Below are 26,417 nucleotides of genomic sequence, written 5' to 3' on the forward strand. Positions count from 1 at the left end.
CTTTCAGACCAAATTGCTGTTGAGCGCCAGAGGTCTGATAGTGCCCGAAACAGGCCACGTTGTAAAACACCACACGTGATCTTGGATGTGTTCATGTTTCTAATGGAATTCTTTATGCTGCAGCCTGGTGTGGAGGCTTCTGACCCAAGCCCAGCAAACTGATTACAATGGCCCAGGCAAGAAGCAAGGCAGTTTGGTGAAATATGAAGTGCATGGACCGAGAGTCAGGAAACCTGGAGTTTGGTCCTTGTGTGTGTTCCTTGCAAACTGGGTGACCTTGGAAAGTTCCATTTTTCTCGTTAGGCCTATGCTGCACATTTGTATAAGAAGACATTGGACCAGATGTGTTTTATGGCCCTTTAAAGCTCTCAGCACCTATGTTTTATGATTCCTTATATGGTGGCATTTTAAAAGAAAACCCGTGATAAACTTGGTTTGGAAGTGCCTTTGATGTACTACTCAATCCAGATCAAGCCTCAGGCAGAGTCATGAGAAGAATTTGCTTCAGTGCGTTCCCCTGGGATGAAAACCTGTCACTGAGTGCTTAGAGCTGAGTCCCCTGAACCAACTCGTAAGAATGTTGGCCTGACTGCACCTCAATTCTGCTCCCAGCTGGAGCCATTCAGGGAGGTGGTCTGAGTTGACTCTGGAACAACTAATGATTCAGCCTTACAGGGTTCTGCCTAGTCTTGAGAAAAACCATCTGAAGTAGATGTTATGGTTTTACAGAGGAGGAAACTGAGGCTCCAAGAGTTCTAGTGACATCGAGCACGTGAGAGACCTGGATTCAAACACAGGTTTTTTTTTGTTTGGTTTTTTTTGTTTTTGAGATGGAGTTTTGCTCTTGTTGCCTAGGCTGGAGTGCAGTGGCATGATCTTGGCTCACTGCAACCTCCGCCTCCTGGATTCAAGCGATTCTCCTGCCTCAGCCTCCCAAGTAGCTGGGATTACAGACATGTGCCACCACGGCTAGCTAATTTTTGTATTTTTAGTAGAGACGGGGTTTCACCATGTTGGCCAGGCTGGTCTCAAACTCCTGACCTAAAATGATCTGTCCACCTTGGCTTCTCAAAGTATTGGGATTACAGGCATGAGCCACTGTGCCCGGCTGGTCTTTTGGTTTTAATTCCTGTGATGTTTCCCTGCCTGAAAACATCCTGCAGGTGAACATTGTTGAAGTGAAGAGTGAGGTGCTCATTCAGAGAAGGTGACATTAGACAGACCCCCACCCCAAGTTTTTTTTAATGTTATAGTATAGCACCTTCAGAACATCAGCTTTGGCCAAATCCAGGTTTGTCTCTTGCTCTCTGTGTGCCTTTGAGCAGGTTAATCTTTCTGAGCCTCAGTGTCCTTACCTGTAAAATGGGAATAGAGATAATAGTACCCACCTCACATAGGGGCTGCAATAGTTAAACAGAAGTGCTTAGCATACTGGGTTTTCAATAAGGTTAGCAATAGGTAAAGGGTTCAATGTGCATGTCCAATTTGCAGCAAGTTCTACTGCAAATTTACTCTTCCACTTTCAATTTACTCTTAAATTCATCCACTTCTCTGCATTACGGCTACTATCTTAGTCCAGGCCACCCACCCAGAAGACCAGAATTGGTCTTCTACTGTCATTATTGTTTGCAGAAATTCATTTCCCACACAGGAGCCAAAGTAGGGTTTTTTTGTTTGTTTCTTTTTAGATATTAACAATATTTTGTAATTCAAGATCAATGCAATATCTGTTCAAAGTAACAACTTTGGTATTTAGGGAATAAATTTTATGATATGATTGTTTCTAAAATTGGTTTGGTATATCATGTTGCTCTGTAAAGGACTTTTATGAAACAGCTGTTATATAAAAGAATTGGCTGTCTCAAAAGAAAAAGACAGCCAAAGCTTTCTTAGTCAACTTAATTTCATTTGATTAACTCATACAACAAAACTTCTATCTTTGCTGCCTGATAGTTATGAAGAGGAGACATGAGTTGCTACAGTTTACACCAATTCTAGCACAACCTTCTTCTCCAGTAAGATCTGGAGCAGAAATAACCCAATCTTTCGTTTGAGAGCGGATATACTGAAGCCATCTGAAGTAAGCTCTGTCACATTTCCTTGTCTTTAACTCCCAAATTACCTAGGTAACTTATTTCTTTCTTCCCTCCTTGCCCCTTCACAATCCTTCTTTCTTTACAGAAGTAACCTCCAGATCTGTGGTCTTGATCCTTCCCCTTCTACAAGCTTTTCATGGATTATTCCCATCACTTCTTTCCTTTCCATTTAACAGTAGTATACATCTATAATTTCTATATCTTAACCCCTTTGCTCCTTCCCCTCTACTTAGAAACATGCTTAGACATTAAAGCAAAAGATGGCCAGGCGCAGTGTCTCGTGCCTGTAATCCCAGCACTTTGGGTGGCTGAGGCAGGTGGATCACTTGAGGTCAGGAGTTTGAGACCAGCCTGGCCAACATGGTGAAATCCTGTCTCTACTAAAAATACAAAAATTAGCTGGGTGTGGTGGCGCACACCTGTAATCCCAGCTACTCGGAGGCCTGAGGCAGGAGAATTGCTTGAACCTGGGAGGTGGAGGTTGCAGCGAGCTGAGATTGGGCCACTGCACTCAGGCCTGGGTGACAGTCTCGCTCTGTCTCAAAATAAAAAAATAAATAAAAATAAAAAGGCAAAAGAATGCTTTCTATTAATCTTGTTACATCTTGAACTGTTATTTAGTGACTCTTCTTCCAGCTTTCTCTATGACACCTATACCCTTGCTACTCTGGGTGTGGTTCGAGGACCAGCAGCAAAGGCATTACCTGAGAACTTATGAGAAATTCAGACTCCCAGATCTGCCAAATCAGAATGTACATTTTTAACAGGGTCCTCAGCTAATTTATTAAAGTTTGGGAAGTTCTGGTCTATTCTGCACATGCTTCCACACTCCTTTATCTTCACTTACCCTTTTGGAATCTGGCCTCAATTTTCTCCCTATCCTGTCTCCCAAACATAAACTTTATTCCAAGTTATAAAGTTTGAATGGCCTTTTTATCAGACTACAGCTTCCTTGATCTCCCCATAACTAAACCTACCCTGTGTTTCTTTCCAATTCTCTTCTTTTGGACTATATGATATGATCACACAAAGTAACATTTTATATGACATTGAATTATAGACATGTATGGCTGACCATATATGCTTATGTTCATCTATGGTAGATAAAACATAGCTCTGCATGGTCAGGTACTTCAATCCTTAATGCCCTTCCGACAGGGAGAGTGGGAAAATTTTGCTCTACTTCTCTGACAAGTTTTGGTACTGGAAGCTCATTTTATATTCTTCCCACCTTTCTAATACCCTGATCTTCCTCTTTCTCTTCAACTTTTATTTTAGATTCCTGTCCATGTGCAGGTTTGTTACCTGAGTATATTGTGGGATGCTGAGGTTTAGGGCGCGAATGATCCTGTCACCCAGGTACTGAGCATAGTACCCAATAGATAGTTTTTCAATCCTTATCCCCCTCTTTTCCTTCCCCACCTAGTAGTCCCCAGTGTCTATTGTTGCCATCTTTATGACCGTGAGTACCCAATGTTCAGCTCCCACTTACAGGTGAGAATGTGCAGTATTTGGTTTTCTGTTCCTGGAATAATTCACTTAGGACGATGGCCTCCAGCTGCATCTATGTTGCTGCAAAGGTCATGATTTTGTTCCCCAACTGAAAATCAGGTCAGTTTTTGAATGAAAATCAGGTCAGGTTATTCCCTGCTTTAGTCTTTCTCATTACATCTAGTACCGAACCCCCTTCATTACTGATATAGTCTGTATATTTGTCCCCACCCACATCTCATGTTGAATCATAATCACCAGTACTGGAGGTGGGACCTAGTGGGAGGTGATTGGATCATGGGGGTGGATTTCTTATGAATGGTTTAGCACCATCCCCTTGGTGCTGTCCTCATGAGATCCAGTCATTTAAAAGTGTGTGGCACTTCCCCCCACCTCTGGTCATTTAAAAGTGTGTGGCAACTCCCCGACCCTCTCCTCTCCTCTCTCTCCCTCTCTCCCTCTCTCTCTCTCTTGCTCCTTGCTCCTGCTTTCACTATGTGACATGTCTGTTCCTACTTTGCCTTCTGCCATGATTGTAAGCTTCGTGAGGTCTCCCCAAAGCTGATGTTGGAGCTATGCTGCCTGGACAGCCTGCAGAACCATGAGCCAATTAAACCTCTTTTCTTATAAGTTATCCATTCTCTAAATGTAAAACCCCAAACTATAAAAGTCCTGGAAGACAACCTAGGTAATACCATCCTGGACATAGGAACGGGCAAAGATTTCATGACAAAGACGCTAAAAGCAATTGCAACAAAGGCAAAAATTGACAAATGGAATCTAATTAAACTTAAGAGCTTCTGCACAGCAAAGGAAACTATCAACAGAGTAAACAGACAACCTACAGAATGGGAGAAAATATTTGCAAACTACGCGTCTGACAAAGGTCTAATATTTGGCATCTATAAGAAACTTAAATTTTAAGAGAAAAACAAACAACCCTATTAAAAAGTGGTCAAAGAACATGAACAGACAGTTTTCAAAAGATGACATAATGCATCCAACAAGCATATGAAAAAAGCTCAATGTCGCTGATCATTAGAGAAATGCAAATCAAAACCACAATGAGATACCATCTCACACTAGTCAGAACAGCTATTATCAAAAAGTCAAAAAATAACAGATGCTTGCGATGTTGTGGAGAAAAGGGAATCCTTATACACTGTTGGTGGGAGTGTAAATGAGTTCAACCATTGTGGAAGGCCATATGGCGATTCCTCAAAGAGCTAAAAGCAGAACTACCATTCCACTCAGTAATCCCATTACTGGGTATATACCCAGAGAAATATAAAGCATCTACCACAAAGACACATGCACATGAATGTTCATTGCAGCACTGTTCACAATAGCAAAGGCATAGAATCAATCTAAAGGCCCATCAATGACAGATTGGATAAAGAAAATGTGATATATATACACCATGAAATACCATGCAACCATAAAAAGAATGAGATCATGTCTTTTGAGGGAACACGGATGGAGCTGAAGGCTATTGTCCTTAGCAAACTAATGCAGGAACAAAAAACCAAATACGGCATGTTCTCACTTATAAGTGGGATCTAAATGATGAGAACACATGGACACAAAGAAGGGAACAACAGACACTGGGGTCTACTTTAAGGTGGAGGATAGGAGGAGGGAGGGGAGCAGAAAAAGTAACTTTTGGGTACTAGGCTTAATTCCTGGGTGATGAAATAACCTGTAAAACAAACCCCTGTGACATGTGTTTACCTGTATAACAAACCTTCACATGTACCCCTGAACCTAAAATAAAAGTTAAACAAGTAAATAAATTACCCAGTCTCAGGTATTTATAACAATGCAAGAATGGCCTAACACAATTACCATGGCTTCTTGGTCCCTCTGCATCTTCCCTTGCAGCTTATCTCATGCCACTCGCCTCAGTGCTTATCACCCCTCAGCCACGTGGGTTTTCTCTCAGTTTCCAGAACTCAGAACTTGCCAAGTCCTCTCCGCTCTCTGAGAACAGGGTCAGGATGTTCTCCCTCACTGGAACCCACTTCCCTGCTTTCCTCTCATCCTTCAGGTATCAGCATAAATGCCTCCCTTAGAGAGGTCTTTTTCTGACCACGCTAATCAAATATCTTTTCTTTTATCCTCCATTTCATACCCTTGTCTATATTTAGTTTATATAGCAGACATATTGCAATTTGCAATTATTTTTATGTGTGTGTGTGTGTGTGTGTGTGAGAGAGAGAGAGAGAGAGAGAGAGAGACTGTTGGTGTTCTGCCTATATTTCTTCAGAGCCTTTACCATTTCTGTGCAATTCAGCTTCACTTCCAATAGCTGGCACTTATGATTTTGTTGAATGCCTTCTATTGAGCTTCTAGAATGTACTTTGCCTTTGGGGGCAGCTCTTAACCAATGACTAACAGGTATGAGGGTATAAATACCCCAGATCTCTCATCTCTTGGCCAGCATAGTTCTAAGGTCTGGGTTTTATACTGTTTCCCAGAGTTTCCTCAAAAGATTAAGCTTTATTGCCCACTGCAGTAGCTGGCCTCATAACACAGCTTTCTTGGCCACCCTCTCTTCCCTATATGATGCCACCACTCCCCTGCCAATGTCCTTACACCTCCCAAATAATCTATAAGCATTCAATCCTCATCTCAGGATCTGCTTCTGAGGGGAACCCAGCTAAGATCATAAACTTTTTTGTTCTTTTTATCTATCCCAATAGAGTATACATTACACGTCTGTCTTGTTCATGGTTATATCCTAGAGCTTAGTTTAGTGTCTGACACATAGTGAGCACTCAATATACATTTGTGCAGTGAGTGAATATTAGTGGTTATTATTATTGAAATGTAGAATTTCTTCCTTTCACTGAGTTGTGTTACACTGGTAGCTTACCATACCCCCACAGAATGTGAGATATGCCCTGCAGAACTTAGAGGAAGAAAAGTTTTTTTTTTCTACAGTGCTGTTAAAAGTAGCACTACTATTAAGATATTGTTTTAGCAAGGTTTGTTATGGCTAGCGGCTCTTTATGAGAAGGAATCCTAAGAAAGATTCTCTAGGATTGTGGCCATTCTTCCTGGTATGACCTGAAACCCCAGCATGTGGATACTTTAGAGATGTTTTAGGCAACAAAACCCCATTATGCTTATTTGCGGGTGGTTTAAAGAGAGCAACTGAACCCTGGACCAGGGACCCTCAGTGGAATAAGACGGATACTTATGCAGAGAGAGTGGCAATAATAATATTAAATAATAACAAAAATAATTAACATGTGCTAAGTGCATTTATGGGCCAGTCCTCAAGTGTATTTGTTAATCTCAGAACCAATGTAGGTGGTAGGTTACACATAATTCCCATTCTTGATTAAGAGATTGGGGCTCAGGGAGGTTGACTTATCCAAAGTCATACAGCTATCAAAAGGTAGAACAGATTTGAAACTAGCTATTATAACTTCAGAGCCCCTGTTCTTACCTAGTCCTCTATCTCGTCCCCTGGGTTAGGAATACTTAAAACCAGTTCAATAGGAGAACTAAGTGAAGTAGTCCAGCCTGGAGAAAATAAGATTGAAAATAAGTTGTTAAAATAAGATGCAACCCAACTAAGTTGACTTCAAAGAGTGGCAGATGCCCATGGAAGAGTGGGCAGATGTGTTTCATGTGGCTTAATTTCAGGGAGACTTTTCTAATATTGCTGTTCAGAGGTGGAGGAAATAGTATGTGCTCAGACACAGAAAACTTCCCCAAACTGGAGATTCAAATGGACTGGGTGTGTGGGCCTCTCAGTGGGAAGTCAGTGAGAGGACTGAAGCATAGGAGGGGTGGCTTGGAGGACCTTCAAGATGTCTTGCAGATGTGAGATTTTAGAATGCAAAGGAATTAGAAGACTCACTGAGTCCCTACATATGTGGCTGGTACTATGTAGTTTTAGAGAACCAAGATTTAAACTGGTAACATGACCTGGGAGAAATTTACTAATGCCATGTTAATATAATAAAAAAGATATGTGCTATGTATACTCTTTGCATGAGGGAGGCAGAGCTACTGTGCTGCAAGATGAGCCAGCATAAGTGACAGTCAAGAATGTGTGCTTAGAGTCAGTCTACATGGATAGCTTGCCCAAAGTACTCCTGAGCCTCTTGTCTGTAAACAAGTGTTGCTCTGTGGATTAAATAAGCTTTTGTGGGTAAAGGATTTAGCACAGGCTCTTGAAGATGGTAAGCATTAAAAAATGTTAGCCATCTTCCTGAGAACTTTTAAATTTATAATTTTTTCTTAAAAACATAAATGCAAGTATTTCCATATCTTCTTCATACTCTATAAAATATGAAAAGAGAAAGTTTTAAATTTGGGTTGCTGGAATATTGAGACTCAGAGAATTTGAAACTTTTTCCATAACCATAGTAAGGCTAAGATTTATTAAGCACTCAAATACATTTCATGTCACATGGTTGGTTTTCAGCTAAGACAGGATTGGAAGCAGAATTTCCTGAATTTCAGGCTCTATTTTTCCTCACCTACAATGAACCATTTTGCCTGTGCACATAATGGGTTTCTCTTAGGAATGAAATATATTTTGTCCTGAATCTGTTTACATTTCAGGAAAAGCAGATCAGTTTTGGACCAGAGCTTGTCATATTCGAGATAAAATCTCTCTCCCAAATATCCCTCCCTTGCACATTTGATTTCTGATTGGCTTCCCTCCCTTTTCTCCTCCTTCTTCTCTGGTTTTTATTTCTACTGTCCAGATCACATGTGTACCTTTTCTGCCTTTTTTCTTCTCTAGCTCCCTCTTTTCTCTCACTGAATTTCCCCTTCTCCTGTTTCCCTCTCTATTTACCTACACTGATTTTTACTGCTTAACGTTCTTAAATTTCTGACCAAGAAGTACCCAGTGAAGACACAGCATATAATTAACATGGAGTTAGATTGGCTAGGGATTAAATCATGCTCCAGAAGCTTATCAACAACATTAGAATGGTAATGTTGGTGCCAAAGGATTCAACCAGCAATGGCAGCTAGTGCAGGGCTCCATGAGGTTGCAAAAGGGAACAACACACCAGTCTTGGTCACCTTGGTTAGAACCCAGCCCTTGGATTCAGGCAGACCTGGTTCAAGTTCTGACTCTGCACTTCCTAAGAGTTTCCTCATCTGTAAAGTGGGAAAATACCACAGACCTCCAAGGACAGTTGAGAGGATTAAAGAAGACATGTTTCTTTGGCTCAGTTCTGGGCACATGGTGTGAGCTACATGATGGTAGTAGTTATGAAGGTGATGATTAGCAACTATATCCACCTCTTCTTTGGCTCCTTTCTTTTCTGGTCCCTCCCTCCGTGCCCAATCAGTGAGAATAATCATTCCACTTGGTTATGTTGGCTTGATTCTCCAGGCTTTGGGATAGCAACTGGAATGGGAAGGTAGGAATCCCAGGAGTATCTCAGCTACAAAACTTTATGTTGTGAAAAAAAATCCCAGTGTTTGAAAAGCTGCAGAAAACAAGAACAAAACAATAAAAAGAAATATGTTTAACTGCAAATTATTTTTCTTTCTAATACAAAGAGAAGTAAAAGAGGGAGATGGTAAATGTTTCTTTTTCCCCTGTTAAAATACAGCCTCCTGCATCCTGGATCCTTTTTAATCACCTCTCGATAGGAAGAGAACACTGCTGTCTTCTTCCATTGTTCTCTCCCTCTATTCCTCCTTCCCTTATGCATCAAACCAATCTACTCGGCTTTCTGTCATCCGTGGGAATTCACCATTCCCAGGAGAAATTTGGAATCCAGAAGATTACCTCTCCTGCTTCTCCAGAGAGCTGGGAAGGGAAGTTTTCTCTTCTGTCCCTCCATTTCTCTGCCATTCCTGTTTATTAAGCAAAAGTCCCAGATAAAATTTACTGCCACTTTGCCTTTCTCATATCTAGGCAGCTCGTTAATATCACAGACTAACAGCTTTCCCGAACACAGCCCTGCAGAGTTCTATTCCTGCTCTGTGCCCTGTGATTCTGCTGTATCGCCTTGGCAACCAATTAAAATACTTTAATGTGTACAGCGATATCATTCTTAATTCTGCAAAAACCAGGGCGACCTGCTCAGAAGGCTTGGGCATGCCGGTCAGTTGGTGTTCTCCTTGGTATCTGGCTGCATTCTGGTTTGACTTCTTTTTTCACCTCCCAATTACCTCTGAATCCCCTGCAAGCACCTACGTGTCATTCCTAACACACCTGGCCTCAAGTCAAGCAACACCCTCATCAACAAGGCAGGGGCTGGAAGAGATCCTAGGGACGAAAATGTTGATATGTCTCCTTTCGTTTAGCCTCAAGGGAAGATACCAGGAGCTCAGCCACGAGGCTGGCTAATCTAACTGCAGTTTCTTCCAATATGGCAAACATTATGCATTCAGTAATTAAGTATTTAATGAATGCTGATTGCATTTCAGGCCCTGTGTTAGGTACAAAGGAGGACAAGACACCTCCTTACCCATGGAACTTATAGTCTAGTAGAAAAGAGACATGAACAGACAGCACTGTACAGTCTGATACGTGCTGTGGAGGCTGGAGGGTAGCACTGGAGACTCTGGGAGCCTGCGGAGGAACCTAAGACCAACCTGGGTTTGGGACAGAGGGCTGACTTCCAGAGGAACAGAGGCTACACTGGTACCTGAGGATGGTTGCCATCAGCCACATGGCGAGTTTCCCAAGTAGCTGGACAGTTTTATTCCTGCCTTCTCTAACACTGGCAGTTTGTCTGATGCCCTCAGCTAGGTGGTCTTCTTCAGACACCCTGGGATTATTTGCCTTATTTCTCCTGTCTCCAGGCTAATGTTTTCCTAATAGCCTTTCAGGAAAGGGTGACAGTGAATGATCCACGTTCCCTTACATCTACTCTTGGTCCCTCTATGCTGTGCATTCAAGTGGCACCTGAGAGGCACATTTTCCAAAGTGAGCGGTGTTGGGGCCATGAGGCCAGGACTCACCACCCAACTTATGTGCCCCGCAATGCATTCTGAGGTTTGCAATCCTCAGTGTCATGGGTTTCTGTTGATGCCTATTTTTAAAAAGTACAACCTCAAAATCTTCCCTAAACATTCCCACACCTAGAGGGATGATAAATTTTGATGTGTAATATTTTCCTATTTTGTTTTATTAATATTTACACTTACAGAACACAAACCTCTTGTATAAAGTGGAGATACCAGTAGCACCATTCTCGGTGGGTTGTATGTAGAGTTAAATGAGATTCTGTAGGTAGAGCCCAGTGAATGACACATAGTAAGTTCTCCATATATCTACTCTGTTTGTAGAGTTAACCAGTTCTTCATCTGTGCTCTTGTAACGCATGTGAACACCTTTATTTTAAGATTTATTAACTGCATCATGGATAATAAGCAGGATGCAGTTAATAAATCTTAAAATAAACTTTAAAATAAAGTTTAAGTGGTATGTGGTTTACATAAAAGACCACAAGCTATTTGAGGACATGGATCCTGTCTCTCTCATTTTTGGAGCCCAAGCAAAGGGATTTTACCCATCAAAGGCATCTTATGTGTGTCTGTTGAACAAGTGAGACCTGGGAAATATTAATAATAACAATGCCTGACATTGATTGCCGCTGAGCTTACTATGAGTCAGGCCCTGTGCTATGAGCTTTATAAGAATTACCTTGATATATCCTCCAAGTGATGCCATGATTTTTATTATCCCCATGTCTATAGCACAGAGAAATAGCAGTCCAACTGTGGTGGGCATAATAGCATGTGAAAAGAGGAACCTACCTGGAGGAGTACAAGCAGATAGCTAATCATACTGGGAGCTTACTTGGTGCCAGGCCCTGTGCTAAGTACTTTATAGGCATCATCTCATTAAATCCCCCCAATAACCATATGAGGTGAGCCTTACTACTTCTATTTCATAGTAACAACGATCAGAGTCACTAAGTAACTTGCCCAGAAACACACAGCCAGTACTCATGAATGGACAGCATTATCTTGTAAACATTTAGTAAACATTATCTTGTTTACTTGTATCATCAGATGTCTAATGTTAGAAGCAGCAGAAAATTGGAATACATATTTTAAAAATAATACTAAATACCTATTCCTATTATTCAGAAATAATTTAAATACATATGATCTTATTTTAAATATATATATATATATACACACACACACACCAGAGGCTGTGGAGAGGACAGAATGGGAAGTTATTGTTCAATGGGTATGGAGTTTCAGTATGGGGTGATGAAAAAGTTCTGGAGATGGATAGTGGTGACACTTGCATAACAAGATCAAGGTACTTAATGCTGCTGAACTGAACACTTAGCAAAGGCTAACATGGTAGATTTTATGTTATGTGTATTTTACCACAGTAAAAAATATAATTGTTGAAAAAACTGATAAAATTAGGCTTTGGCAGCACAAGTACAGGGGCCATGTTTCTCCTGGAAACACTGTCTTCCCTTCATATTGGAGGCCAGGTCAGTTCAACTCATAAACTCAGTGGCAAATTCTTTCAGAGCCTCTTCCTTTCTGTCACTGGTATCCCTATGACTAAGTGTCAGTTAAGATGAAGTGTTTCTCTCAAGATCAAAGAGCACATGAAATTTGTGGTGTACGATGTAAGAGTTTAGTCATATGCAGAGTGGCACTGCCTATCTTCTTAGGGTTAGCGACTCATGAGCTAAGAGATCTTGAAGCTGGCCCACTGTATTTTCCTGAGAATGATGTTCATCACCCAAAAAGGCATTTAATAAGGTGATTCACAGCGACAATGTTTCAGTCACCACATGACTTTATGCCTAATATAGTGTGCCACTTGTTTCTCAAATAGCTCTGTAATGGCTCAATTCATAAAGGGTTGATTTCTGCATAATGAGGAGTTATTTCATGATCCCATGAGGTCTACCACAGGCATGATTGTGTTTATTTATTTACTCTTCCATTAAAAAAAATTCCTAATATGGGCCAAGCTGTGGGCTGGGTGCTCTGAGCACAGTATTCAGAGATAAGATGAGTTGCCTGTTCTGTATGTGCTCGGTAAAAAGATCGAAGAAATGACAGAGATCTGAGATGAACTCAGCTACTATTTGAGTACTGGTGTGAGCTTTCAAGACAGAGCCTGGTACATAGCAGGCACTTAGAAACAGTTTGTTGAATGCTCTGGCTTCTGAGCTGGGGATCTGGAGCAGTGTGACCCTGGGGACTGGCACAGGCCCCAGATGCAGGAAACAGCTCATGGTGAACAGATTTATCTTTCCCTGCCCATGTTATATCACTTGCTTTGGATGTTCTTGCTGGTGTTCATGTGTGCTAGGGGTTTCAGGTAACCTGACCATTTCAATGGAAAAGAATGGCTTTGTCTGCCAGGGACATGGAGACTGCTCCTCAGTTACCCAGTAAGCTCGGTCACCTGCTTGGAGTAGAGATAACTTCTTGTTTGGCTGCACCAAATCCAAGAAGTTGCTGTAGATACAGCTGATAGTCCTCACAACGGCAGGCAACCAGTCCGGCATGAGGGCTGCTGGAGAGACTTTATTACAGAGAATGCTTAACATGCGTCTTCCTGGTGGTAACTAGTCACCCTGATAGGAAGGCAAGTATCTAGTCACTCTGTCTCTCCTCTATCTGTTTCCTTCCCTTCTTGTTCAGCTTCAATTCTCATTCAAGATATCCCTGCCCTATCCTGCCTTTTCTAGGTCCACATGCCCAGAACAGACCCTGACTTTTCTTCCCTTGACCATACACTTCCTGACTTTTAAAACATCTTTTTGTTTTTCTAGGAAGTTTCTTTTTATCAATCAAACTTCATTTTGTTCAAACTAAATTGCCTCGCCACCTGATATTTTCATAAATCATCATTTCTTGAGTCTAAGAATTCTTTGTCTTTATCAAGTTTATTGGGTTATAATTTACATACAAAAATGTACCCAGTTTAAGTGTCTACTTTGATGTTTTGGTAAAACTATATACCATTGCATAAAACATTTGCATTATCCAAAAAATCACTATAGTTTATGGTTTTGTCTTTTCTACAATTTTACATAAGTGGAATAAGACAGTATGTACTCTTTGGTAAGACACTTCTTTTTTCACATCTTAACATTTCTAAAATTGGATGCATCCTACAGTGAGCATGTAACATAGTAGTGTTTCTCTTTCCCTCTAAGAACTATAACTAAATAGACAATACGTCTTATAATGAATACCCTAAAATCAATATCAATATGCCTAATTTTGATACATGTATGTCTATATATATGTATGTTTGTATACATGTATACTGTCTAGTTGGTTTACCAATTAGTCTTGACGGGTTTCGGCACTGAGGAGGTGAGAATCTTTGCTTTGCCGTGTAGGTTACCATAGTGCCTATAGCTGAAAACTGGTAGGAACTAAATAAATACTGCAGAGGGTGGCAATAGTGAGTTTCCAACAGTTTCCTAAAAATATCTTTTGCATTATGACTGAGCATGTGAAGTCTGAGACAGCGTTTCTCAAATTTTGTTCCATGGACAATTAATATTACTAAGAGGCTAATATAATAAAAGGGAGAAGAAAGGGGTGTCAGTGCCATAGAAATTTGGGAAATGTTTCTTATTAAGCTCTCACTTAGAAATTCACAATTCATTAGCATGCTAAAACTTGCAAAAAGTCCTGCAGCAAAGGGAAAATGTTTAGTTTTACTTTAATCTCAGGTTTGTTTGACCCTGGCACTTTGTGGCACACCCATTACAGAATTCGCCATGTGAAAGGCTGGTCTAAAGTACAAGCATGAACAAATAGAAGGAGAAAGAAAGGCAGAGCCAGGTGTGGTGTGTGCCTGTAGTTGTAGCTACTCAGGAAAGGATTGCTTGAGCCCAGGAGTTCGAGGCTGCAGCAAGCTATAATCGGGCCACTGCACTGCACTGCACTGTGACAGAATGAGACCCTGTCTCTAAAGCATAATTTTTTTTTTAAAGGGAAAAGAAATTGAGTAAAGGTTGAGTATCCGTTGGGACCAGAAGAGTTTCAGATTTCAGATTTTTTTTGGATTTTGGAATATTTGCAGAATACATACCAGTTGAGCATCCCAAATTGAAAAATCTAAAATCTGAAATTCAAAATGCTTTGATGAACACTTCCTTTGAGCCTCATGTCAGCGCTCAAAAAGTGTTTAGATTTTGGAGCATTTTGGATGTAAGATTTTCAAATTAGGGCTGCACAACCTATATTTGAGCTGGTCCCAGCTAAGCCAAAGTGATGTAACAGTGCCGGCAATGGGCCAGATAAGGATGCTCTTCAAGAGTCAACGGCTGAATAGGCACTTTTCTTCTCTCCTGAGTCTTTTTATAGTATGAAGGGACAGGTGGGCAGGCAACTTTTCCTAAGGGGAAATGAAACAACACAAAAATATATATTGCTAATCCCTTAGGTAACATGTCCCTAATGCACATGGCAGATAATTGAGGTTGAGTAAGAAAAACCTTATGCCCCACCCATTGCCTCAGAGCTTAGGCCGTTCTGTGGGGAGTGAGCTGTTTGTCGTGTTTGTCCACTGCTTGGCCAGACACCTATAACTTATAAAACAAAAACGAAAACAAAAAACTGAAGTAGGTAATGGAATGGCTGCCTACAACAGGGAGGAGCCCACTGCAGGGATTACCCTGCTCACTTAAATGATAGTGAAGTTTTTCTCAGAAATAGCATTGATCGAATACACATAGAAGTGAAAGGAAATCAGAGTGGGTCAGGTGAATATCAGGCAGAGACTAAAAGAAATGTGCAAGAGCTTACTTTCCTTTCTTAAAATATTGTCATACAGAAAAATTGACTTTTTTCTCTTGGCATTTATTTATATAAATTTTAACACATACATAGTTTCATTTAATTACTACCACAATCAGGATATGTAACAGTTCTATCACCTCATTCTGCCCTTTTTTGGTCACATCCCCCCCCAATCCACAACCCCTGGCAACCGCTGATCTATTTCTCATCACTACAGTTTTGTCTTTTTGAGAACTCCCTTTCCTTTTGCAATACTCTTTGGTTGCTTTTTTTTTTTTTTTTTTTAGTGGGGATCCCTGCATGTTTCTGTGTGTGTGCCAAGAACTCCAGTGCCAGCTGACTTTCTCTTCTGTTGTAACTCTTTTGTTATTTACTGTTGCTAATGTTTATTAGCTTCTGTTATATGCCAGGCACTTGTGCTAATCTCTTTATATATATTATCTCATTTTAATCTCACAATAGCTGTATGATATGTGTATGCCTTTATTATTTTCATATACAAATCTAGAAACTGAGGATCAGAGAGGTTAAGTGACTAGACTAAGGCCTCACAGCTAACAAACAATTGAATCCTGGCACAAATACAGCCCACTTCACCATAAATCCTTAAATGCTACAGTAAGCAATAAAAGGGAGGAGACTAACTAGAAAAGGGGAGGTACACTGAGAGAGATTGAAGGCAGTGCCATTGTGGGGCCATGTGGTTATTAAAAATGTTTGTAAATGTTTGTGAAGCTGGAGAACCATCTGGGTCTCTTGACTTCTCAACTTTATTTCCTACCTTTATGTCTTCCTCCACCTGCTGCATATGGTCCTTGCTGTCCCAGATGGCACCTATCTGCTGTTTTCAGGGGCCTGGGATGATTTTAATCCCCTTGCAAATTTAGCAAAAACCCCACTGTCTGTATCACAGCTATGTTACAGGACACAACCTCTGAGACTGAGGAAAGGGGCTGGCCCACCTTCTGGTTTCTACCCAACCTCATTCCCTGATGTGCTTTCTGACCTCATTTTTTTTCCCCATCAGTTGCTTGCAACACCAGCTGAAAAGTTTCTAGGACAAAGCCACCTGGTCTGTGTGCTGGAGGTGGCAGGTGTGTTCTTGCTGATAAGGGGCAAGTAAGACAGAAATGTGTGTGACTGGCACGATGCTAGCAATGTAGGGAGAAAGTCCATCCCTACAGAACCCATGGCAACATTTGTGTTGGGGAATAGAGTAAGAAGCAGGAAAAAACGAAAGATAGAAATGTTAATGAAGAATTGATGATGCGGAGGAAGTAGACCAGGTTCTTGCCCTGTGTATGGTTTTCCTTTGAAGGTGCTGTTTGGGGAAAGTGAAGTTAGTTAGGGAGTTTTCTCCTAGAATGGATCATAGCACCTTAAGGGTTCTGGAAGTGAGCTGTGAAGCCAGCACATGCTGGGAAGAATCACACATCTGAATCACGGCCACGGATCATGTGGAGGCAAACAAAACAATGTAAAAATCAGGGTACCAAGGACCGTCTCTGGATGGCACTTGCTTAATAAGGGGCTGAAAGGGTGTGTGTAATTTAGAGTAGAAAGTATTGAGTCACTTCAACAACAACCACAGCTAACATTTACTGAGCACTTAATATGAGCCAGTCTCTGTGCTAAGAGCTAAGTGACATGAATCATCTCACTTATTTCTATAACAACCCTCTGAGGTAGGTACTACCATTATCTCCAATTTACAGATGGGGAATTGGAGGACCTGAGGTTTAAGTGACTCACCCAAAGTGCACAACTGTTGAGGGGCAGAGTCAGGATTTGAATTTGGCTATTTCTCAAACCCAAGTCCACAGATTCTTAACTTCTCTGCTTTACCACCTATCCTAAATCAGAAATATTACTAAAGTGTAACAGAATGAGGAAGAAGAGAGATCAGCTATTCAGGAACGTACAGTCCTTTTGAAGGCTTGCCAAGTTCCTTTGCTTTAACTGTATTAGGGAAGGAATAAGAAGAACCAGTGGAATTTGCACCACCAGGGCCTCTTCCTGGAGGAGTCTGGTGATCTTGCCTGTTGGTTTGAAATAATTGCACACTGTAGAAATCTACAGCTGTTTCTCAAGTTTTCTTTTTACACAATCATCTAGGGAGGGTTTTAGACATGTAGGCACAATAGGCAATTTTTTTCTCTCTATGGGCTGGCACCATGAGGTGTGACTATTGGTTCCACCCTAGAACACTGGTTGGCACAGGATGCATCAGGCCTCTTTGAGCCAACAAAAAGAGCTTGATGAGCTTGTTTTTTAGATGAGTCTAGGTGAGCAGAACAGATTTTGGGCTTCAAAAGCTCATGGACATAAAGTTAAAAGCTTTCTGTTAAAAGCTTTTTAAGAAAGTTAAAAGACAGAAAGTTAAAAAGCTCATGGACAGAAAGTTAAACTCTTTCAGGGTGCCAGGTTATTGGCAAGTCCTTTGAAAGAGGTGTTTTACAAAATGGTGCCCTGTGACAATAGGTTATTTATGCTCTCTGAGGGGAGTACTTTATACTTAGTATTATCCTGGTCTGAGCTCATCATAGAATCAAGTTCAATAATAATACCTATTACACTCTCCTGCAAGGGCTGTAACTCCTTCTACGTTTTGTAGCATGCCTCATGCATGGCAGGGCATAATAAACAGTAAATAATAATGTTCACTGTGATAATGATCTTCCAAATGTCTTTCATCTAAGGCTCTCAAAGTGTTTTGGAGATACTAATTAGTTAAGCCTCACAGTAGCTGTCTGTTTTTATAAAAGACATCTTCCCATTTTACAGAATTTTAAATTGAGACCCAGCAAACATAAGTGGCTTGCCCAAAGTCATACAGCATGTCTAAATGAATCTTAATGATGATGCTTTGCATTTACATAGTAGATATTTTCTAAGGCAGTAAGAGTATGTTGCAAAGATAATTTTCATGCTATCCTGGAGGAAGGTGGGTAGCAAGTAGCTTTTGACTAGATTGGTTGAACTGTGGCAGAGAGGGCAAGGAACTCAGGAGGATTTGATTGAGGATGTAAGTCCATTCCCCTGACTCTCTGAACAGACTGTGGCATCCAGACAACCCTCAGTTCTCTTAACTGTGGGATGCATGGTTGCTTTCACAGTTGCAAAAAAGATAGGTAATATTTTTGGGAGCAGAGACACGTTGCAGAACAACAGCCATATTGACATCCAGAAATAGGTTTGTTCATATCCCCATTGAGGAAGGCAAAAGGGATGAGAGGAGTCACTTCGAGAAAGGATAGTTAGGACATAAAGGAATTGGGAGGTGGGGGTGCCAGCTTTGCTCTCTTGCAGAGCATCTTTCTAGCCCAGGTCCTGCCTGAACACAGGAGCCCTTAAGTTTCAGCTTCACGACGGGACTTGGTCCAGAGCAGCTTGGAGGGTGGGCACAGACGATAGTCTGATGTTATAAGTCCCTGCAAAAGAATTCCAGAGAGACCCAGTATCTTAATGGCTGTCTCTTATGTAGCACCAGCTCTCACCTCAATTCCCTGTGCCAGAAGGGCCCTGGGAGTCCGCTATAGTTCAAAAACTTGGTAGCTGTGGATCCATTCATCGCTACCTGTCCTTTGCAACACAGCCACATTGAGAAAGATGTAAACCACAAAAAAAATATTCCAAGCTGATAAGGGAACTGCATCCTCCCAGTGTGACACTGTTTCCTGAGTGAGTGATGATACTCCGCTGAAAGGCAGGTCAGACTTCTGCAAGGTGGGGAAGGGAAGAGGTTGCTAGGTCTTAGGAATTCAAGGGGGATTTGCTGACCCAGAGATAGAGCTCTTTTCTCTACAAACAAGGCATGTTTGAGAACAATTTGCTTCCCCACCCCCACTCCGCCATTTCCAGACCTGTGGATTCTGATTGGTGAATAGACCAGGGGTAGTGGAGGGACTTAAAAAGAGTTCCAAATCCTTTTCTGGAATGTGTTCACTTACAAGCACAATGGCAATAAAAAGCCTACAGTAAAGAAATCAAGAGTCTACAGTGAAAAAATGTCCTGCTTCTTCCCACCCTCATTGTTGAATGTTTACACATGCCCCATGGGTGGTTTAAAGATGCAGTGAACCCAGGAAGGGGTAGCTCTTAGAAGGAAAATTTCGGCTAGTTGTTCCAAATGCGTATCACAAGCCACTCCTCACTCCTGAGTAAGGAAGCAGTCCCGCAAGACTCTCCCACACGTTGTTCCTCTTCAGAGCAGGGAGATGTGGGACACTGCTGCCAGCATTTAGACTCTAACGCTTGCTCTATGTAAGACTTCAAGGAATGCAGCTTTGATTTTCTAAGTATGCCAATGGCCCAAGCCACAGCTTTCCATGTCCACTTTGTTACACTGACTCCAGGAGTGACAGTGCAAATAATTCTGCTGGACTCACAAGGACCATGTCCTTCTTTCCAGATGTGCCCTCACACATTATCCCACAACAAGGCTCCTAGCCAGGTCAGATGAAGTCCTCGGGGTGTGCTTTCAGCGCTGGACAGAGCGATTCCCATTATCCAAACATGAAAAGCATTAATCTCCTGCGAGGCTTAACTGGGTCTGTTTGGTTTTTTAATTGCAGCCCCTGCTGTGTATCTTCTGTGTATTTCATTCATTTTGCAAAATGAGACACATCTGCAGAGCTCCTATACACAGCTGAAGTACTTCACAGCCCAGCCTTTGCTATCAATCAGTCCACCCACATAGACGCTTCCCTCCTGCACTATCTCCTGCGTCAAGTATCTTGATAGCTTGGAACGGATTATGAATGAGTATTGCCATAATAGCACTTTATGACTAGGGGTGGGAAGATGGATTTGGGTAAAATTCAAACAAAACCTGACATTTGGAAATTTCTGAGAGATCTCAAAAGCAACAAGCAGTTGGATTTGTTTTCTCTCTTTTTTTCCCCACCCTCCGTGCATTTCCCAGGCACCAGTTTGGCCTCAGAACAGCAGAAGTGAAACAACAAAAATATAATCTAAAAGGCTTTCCTTGTTCTATTACTTTCTGGACAAGAGGAAAGGAGAACCTAGGAAGCCTTAATAGTTCTAAAGATAATTCTTAGATGGATTAGATAGGCTCAGGCTTTCATTGTATTTGAGTAAAATGATCACTGCCCACAGAAACGTATCACTGGGAAATCACCAGCAGCACTCTGGAATGTAAATAAAAGAAGATAATCTCTAGCTCCTTGTATACACAAATCCAACCTCCATGTGGACATGATATTAACAAATAAGATCTCTCTTACCCCATCCATGTGGATTCTGATATTAGGCACTAGCCGGAAAGGACTGGCCTGCAGACGTCTGGGGTTGGTCCTGCTTTTCCTGCCATCCTGCAAGGTCATCGTGCCAGGCCTGCGGAAGGAGCCCCCTCTCCCGGAGCTCTGCCCTGAGCGCACTCCATCCAGAAGGCGCACGAGCAGCAGGTTGGCCGGCAGCGCCTCGATGTTGGAAAACACGGGCGTCCTACATTCGGGGCACCGCAGCTCTTTGTGGGCCTTGAAAACCCGCTGTAGACATGGTTTGCAGAAGGTGTGCTGGCAAGGGAGGACTTTGGCTGTGACATCGAGCTTCTCAAAGCACACAGGGCACTCCAGAAGATCAAGTAATGTCAAATCATCCATTTTATTTCAACACTCCAGTTCCCACCTGGAGGGGCAGCGTCCACATGGTAGGGTCAGTTGAGCCACGGGGGCAGAGCTGGTCTCTTGAGAACGTCAGAATTCTTGCCTGCTTGAAGGAGGGAGAGGAAAGAAAAAAAATGTGACTGCTCCGAGAGGTATATCCCACCTACATTGAGGCAGTGTCTCATAAGGCAGTTTGCAAGTACTTTGTTCCGGCACCCAAGTTTCAAATGACTCATTCTGATTCAATGCTAGCAGGTATAAGACTCAACTCGTGCTTGCTGTGAGGATCAGAGGGAACATTCAGCACAAGACTGACTGCTCATTGCCTGTGTGGACAGGAGAGCAGAGAAATAAACTGGCCTGCTGAAGTGGCCCCCCAACCCCTCTCTACCAGCCAGGGCGGGAAGAGGTGCTTTACCCGCTGCCTGGGGAAAGCTCCTGGACAGTCTCAATTCTTACAACAAAGCCCCTTCCGAACGCAATTTCTGCGAAGCCATCTCCTCCTCCTCCTTCCCCTAAATCTAAGTGTATCTATTATCTGCACCACATGCAGATTAGTTTAGGTGGGTAAGTTTATCTGAATCTCATGCAGATGTAGAATTATTTCCTTCACAATATGCCTTCCCACATGACTCTAGCAATGTACAAGAAAAATTTCCATTAGAAACCCATTTCCAAAAATTGTTTTGTTTTGCTTTAACCACAGATCAGGGTGCTTGGAAGCTTTGTTTCTTTTCTTTTTTCATCTTTTTTTTTTCTCTCCTCATCCCGATTACCTTAGGCTCAGAGACAGTATTCCTCCCACAAGGTAAAGTAGTGCAGCCTGTTTAGTTACTTTGACATTGTTCTCAGTTTCAAATGAAGCAGATAGGAATTCTGGATTGTGGTCACGACCTGTAAAAACCGTACTGGGGCAGCATATACAGCTAGGGGTCGTGTGTGTGTGTGTGTGTGTGTGTGTGTGTGTGTGTGTGTGGTCTGAAAACAGTACTTGTTCCAGAAACAAGTTTCCTTTTGGATGTATGAAAAGAAGCCACCAGTTTAGAAACGTCTGGAAGAAGTCAGCTGTCCCTCACAAGTGGCAGGGCTTCGGTGAGCACCGAGCCCAGAGGTTTGGCGAGAAGGCCAGTGGCCCCACTAGCGACTAGTAAGCAGGACAGACACGACGCGAGAATGAGCGATGGCGCCTCGTCTTCCTAAGCCTCCTCTCCAAAGATGTCAGCGCGGCGGCAGGCTGGGGAGGCGTGTGGGGGCCACTAACCTTGTGCGTGTAACTTCTGCTGAATTCAGCTCAGCCCCCTCCTCCGCGCAGCAGGGGTGCGCTGCTCCCACCAACAGGCTTCCTTTCCCCCAAGCGCCGCTGCTGCCACCGCTTTGAAAACTTTAACCACTCAGTCTTACTCATTTCAAGGGATCGCCTTACCCAGCCCTGTTAACGCTTTCACTGCCAGGCTGCTGCCTACTTACCACGCTTTTGTTGTTGCGGTTGTTAACTTTATGATCTTTCCTTCAGTTTACTGAATTGTTTCTGGGAAAAGATTGTAAGAGGTAAAATATAAGCCAGTCCCTAAGGCCGAGTATTTACAAAGTTCGTATTTTCACCTTCCCCGTTTTCTGTAGTATCCAAGGAATCAGAACCTGCTCCATTATAAACATACCAAAGTGATTGTGTTTATTTTAAACCTTCATAAGGATTTCCTGGGAAGGTCAAAAGTAAAAATCGTCAAGCTATGAAAAGAAGGATAAGCCGGACACCTAGAAAATATTGCTCTTTGAAAATCATAGTCAATCTCTGAATTTAGAGATAAGAGGGACTTTAGTGATCTTTTTGCTCAATCTGTTTAAATTAAGAAACTAGTGTCACACATATACACATACATGAAAAATCAAAGCACAGAGAAGCTTTTTCAAAAAAGGAAAAGCAGTGGCCTCCAAGCTCTCCTCCTGCCTGTTATCCACTGTAGTCTTTTCGTATCCTCAGATTATGCCTATATTTCTATTTTTTGATTTATCGATAATACATTTCATGTAAAATTACAAAGGTATCTGATTAAGTGAATAATAACAATCTTACTTAATGCCAGGGTAGTCCTTATCTGTGTCAACCACTGTTCTAAATACCTTACCTGTGTTAGCCCTTTAACCCTTTAACAACCCAAGGAGACACTAAATTATCCTTTACTTTCATTTTGCACATGAGGGAACTTGAGACACAGAGAGGATAAATAACTCATCTCGGGAGTCACAGCTAGCAGAAGGCAAGTGGCCTGTGCTCTTAACAATGTCATGGAGTGATATAACTTTAAGAGGCTGGCCAGGCGCAGTGGCTCATGCCTGTAATCCCAACACTTTGGGAGGCCAACGTGGGCAGATCACGAGGTCAGGAGATCGAGACCATCCTGGCCAACATGGTGAAACCCTGTTTCTACTAAAAATACAAAAATTAGCTGGGTGTGGTGGCACGTGCCTGAAGTCCCAGCTACTCAGGAGGCTGAGGCAGGAGAATCGCTTGAACCCAGGAGGCAGAGGCTGGAGTGAGCTGAGATCGTGCCACTGCACTCCAGCCAGGGCGACAAAAAAAAAAAAAAAAAAAAAAAGGGAGGTGAAGAGGTGGTTCAAGGGAGCTAAGCCTCCTCTAAGAGGGCAAGAGGACAAAAGATAATGGCCAAAACTGGCTACTCACTTTCTCTTACAGACGAGGCAGCTGTGCCCAGAAAGATCAAGGGATTCTTTGAAGTTGTCCAGTGAGTTAGGGGCAGAATTGGGACTAGAAACTAGGTGTTTGAGGCCAGGTGCAGTGACTCACGCCTGTAATCCCAGCACTTTGGAAGGCTGAGGTGTGGGTGGATTGCTTGAGGTCAGGAGTTTGAGACCAGCCTGGCCAACATGGTGAAGCCCGATCTCTACTAAAAATACAAAAATTAGCTAGGTGTGTTGGCTGGGAGTGCTTGGGAGGCTGAAGCACAAGAATCGCTTGAACCTGGGAGGTGGAGGCTGCAGTGAGCCGAGATTGTGCCATTGCACTCCAGCCTGGGTGACTAAGACTCTGTCTCAAAAAAAAAAAAATAAAAAATAAAGAAACTGGGTGTTCTTTTTAAAATTATTGTTATTACTATATCTGCTCTCTAGATGTAAGGATGACAATTATTTATTATGCCGAGAGTGTTCAGATACAGCTCAATGGGAAAATCTTAAGAGGAGACCAGGAGGTCTGAAAACATTGTTTACATGTTTTTCCACATTCTTTCATGTTAGTTCCAAAACATCAAACATGCATGTGGCCCAGAACTTTAGGATGGAGCAGATGGTTATCTATTTTCTGAGCACTGAGGCCTAATTTTGATGTAGGTCAATTTCAGAGACCACTTTCAACTATTACTTTTCTAACGTCGCTTTTGAGCTTTGATAACATCACATCCCATTCTGCTTGCCTGTCTCCTTCTATTAATTCCTACTTTTGAGTCTGCGCCACTAAGGAAGCTCCTTGCGGTTTACGGTCCTCTTACTCTGTTTCCCACTTAGTGAAGCTGAGTCAGTTTCCTTTGTGCCCTGCAGTGGTCTCACTCCTTAAAAAGGGACACTCCTATGCTGGAACTCCTGTTGCAGAGATTGGCGATATTTTTCATTATTCCTTCTCTTGTTCTTAAACACACTCTATCTCCCTTACATACTCATATCTGCACCTATACGCACATGCATGCATACACTTGTGTAAGGGTGCACACACACATAATCTTAATAGTAGTAAGCACTTGCTATGGAGTAAGCAAGTGCTATGGAGCCCTTGCTGTATGCCACTGACCAATGCTAAGGTTTTAAACATATTATCTCATTGAATTCTCCCAACCACCCCATAAGATACTGTAACTTTCCCGGGGTTACAAACCTTGTGATCTGAACTCAGGTTGATCTAATCCCGGGGCCTTTGTTTCTTTTCATTTTATAAAGTCATGTACATATCATAAGCACACCCATATATCTTTACTATTTAAATCTGGACATGTTTACACATATGCCCATATTGTACACACCAGCTGATCTCAGAGCCAACCCAAGACAAAATATTGATGTCAGAAAAGGAGATTGGGCCCCTCTGGGTTGTAGTCTACCCATCTCATGGCCCCTCCACACCCCTGTATGGTCAGTGGTCTTAAAAGCTTCGAACCCTCCCATCCCTGAGAAAATGCAGTCAAACCAGCTCAGTCCCAGGAAGGCAGACTAGATCCAGGGGGTTACTCTTGTAGCAAATCTGGCAATTGAAAATCCAGCCAAATAGAATCGTGATGGTAGAATTTCAGGTTCTAATGGAGGACAGAGAAAAGGTACACTGAAGCGAGGAGTGGTCTTTCAGCACCTCTCAAACGACGCCCTGTAGGTGGTCCCCAACACCACCCACATGAGGTTAGTCTTGAAGAGAAAATTTCTTTTGAAACTTTTAAAGAAGGGTGAGAGTTTTAATGGGTATTTGTTCTGGCTTACCCAAATACTACCTTGGCATCAAATCAGATGAACATGTAGTCTTTAAAAACAAACAAAAAGGTGAACTATGCATACCTCTTCAGACTCCAGGCCACCTCCCTTCTCCTGCTGTTCCCACCCCACCAACACTCCTGTTTCTATCTGTATAGTTATGGGGTGATGATTGGCTGCATTCTTTTAAAAAATCTGTATGATATGTCTGACCTTCTGCTGTGCATATTTATGACTACATTTAGATTTATGTATGTAAAACACACAAACAAGCAAATCTGGTCATATTGTTTCCCTAGTCAAAACTCTTCAGTAGGTTTCCATGACCTTAGGATAAAATCAAATCCTTCTTCCGAACTGTCAGGCCCTGCGTGATCTGGCTCTTGCCCACCTCTCCTGCTTCAACTAATACCCCCATCACCCCCTCACTCAGCACACTCTTGACCTACTGGGTTTCTCTTCACTCTTAAGATAGTGTTTTTGTCATCAAGTATTTGTTCATGCTCTTCTTTCTGTCTTCAACACACCCTCTTCCCCTTCCTCTCTTCCTAGTTACTCTCTTCCTCCTTGCTTTGCTTTTTTAATACCCTTATCTGCAAATTTGAGCTTTAAAAAATGTCAATTCCTCCAGGAAGGCTTCTTTGATTTTCATGAGTAGAAAGTTTGTCATCCTACTTCTCCTTTATAACAGCTATCACAACTGTAACTCAGTAATTATTTTATAATGATTTATTTAATGCCCAACTCCCCCAAATAGACTGTAAGCTCCAAGAGAGGAAGGACCTTATGTGTCTTGTGGCTCTTCGGTTCCCCTGTATCTAACACAGTGGCTGGCATGTGGTTGATACTCACTAAATGTTGAATGGGTTTATTGATGACTAAATGAATGAATGATGTTCTTAAAAATTTGTGTTTGGGCAGGCGTACCCCAAATGGTTGATTATGGTTTTATATTAGACACCTCTTGAGTGTCACTTTGAATGTTCTCAACCAC

The 26,417-nt window shown here is 42.1% G+C and overlaps 1 protein-coding gene across 2 annotated transcripts in view; it reads right to left on the reverse strand.

The window, feature by feature from the left end:
* SH3RF2 (SH3 domain containing ring finger 2) overlaps positions 1–22,330 on the reverse strand; it is a 140,743-nt gene extending 118,413 nt beyond the window's left edge. For both annotated transcript variants that reach the window (XM_030827105.1, XM_030827103.1), the window contains exons 1-2: positions 22,215–22,330; positions 20,573–21,056 (exon numbers count right to left, since the gene is read on the reverse strand). In XM_030827105.1, coding sequence (XP_030682965.1) covers positions 20,573–20,950 — 378 coding nt within the window. In that variant the 5' untranslated portion in view covers positions 20,951–21,056; positions 22,215–22,330. The remainder of the gene's footprint in view (positions 1–20,572; positions 21,057–22,214) is intronic.
* Positions 22,331–26,417: the final 4,087 nt, after the last annotated feature.

The sequence above is a fragment of the Nomascus leucogenys genome, chromosome 2, assembly GCF_006542625.1.
Source record: "Nomascus leucogenys isolate Asia chromosome 2, Asia_NLE_v1, whole genome shotgun sequence".
Taxonomy (NCBI): domain Eukaryota; kingdom Metazoa; phylum Chordata; class Mammalia; order Primates; family Hylobatidae; genus Nomascus; species Nomascus leucogenys.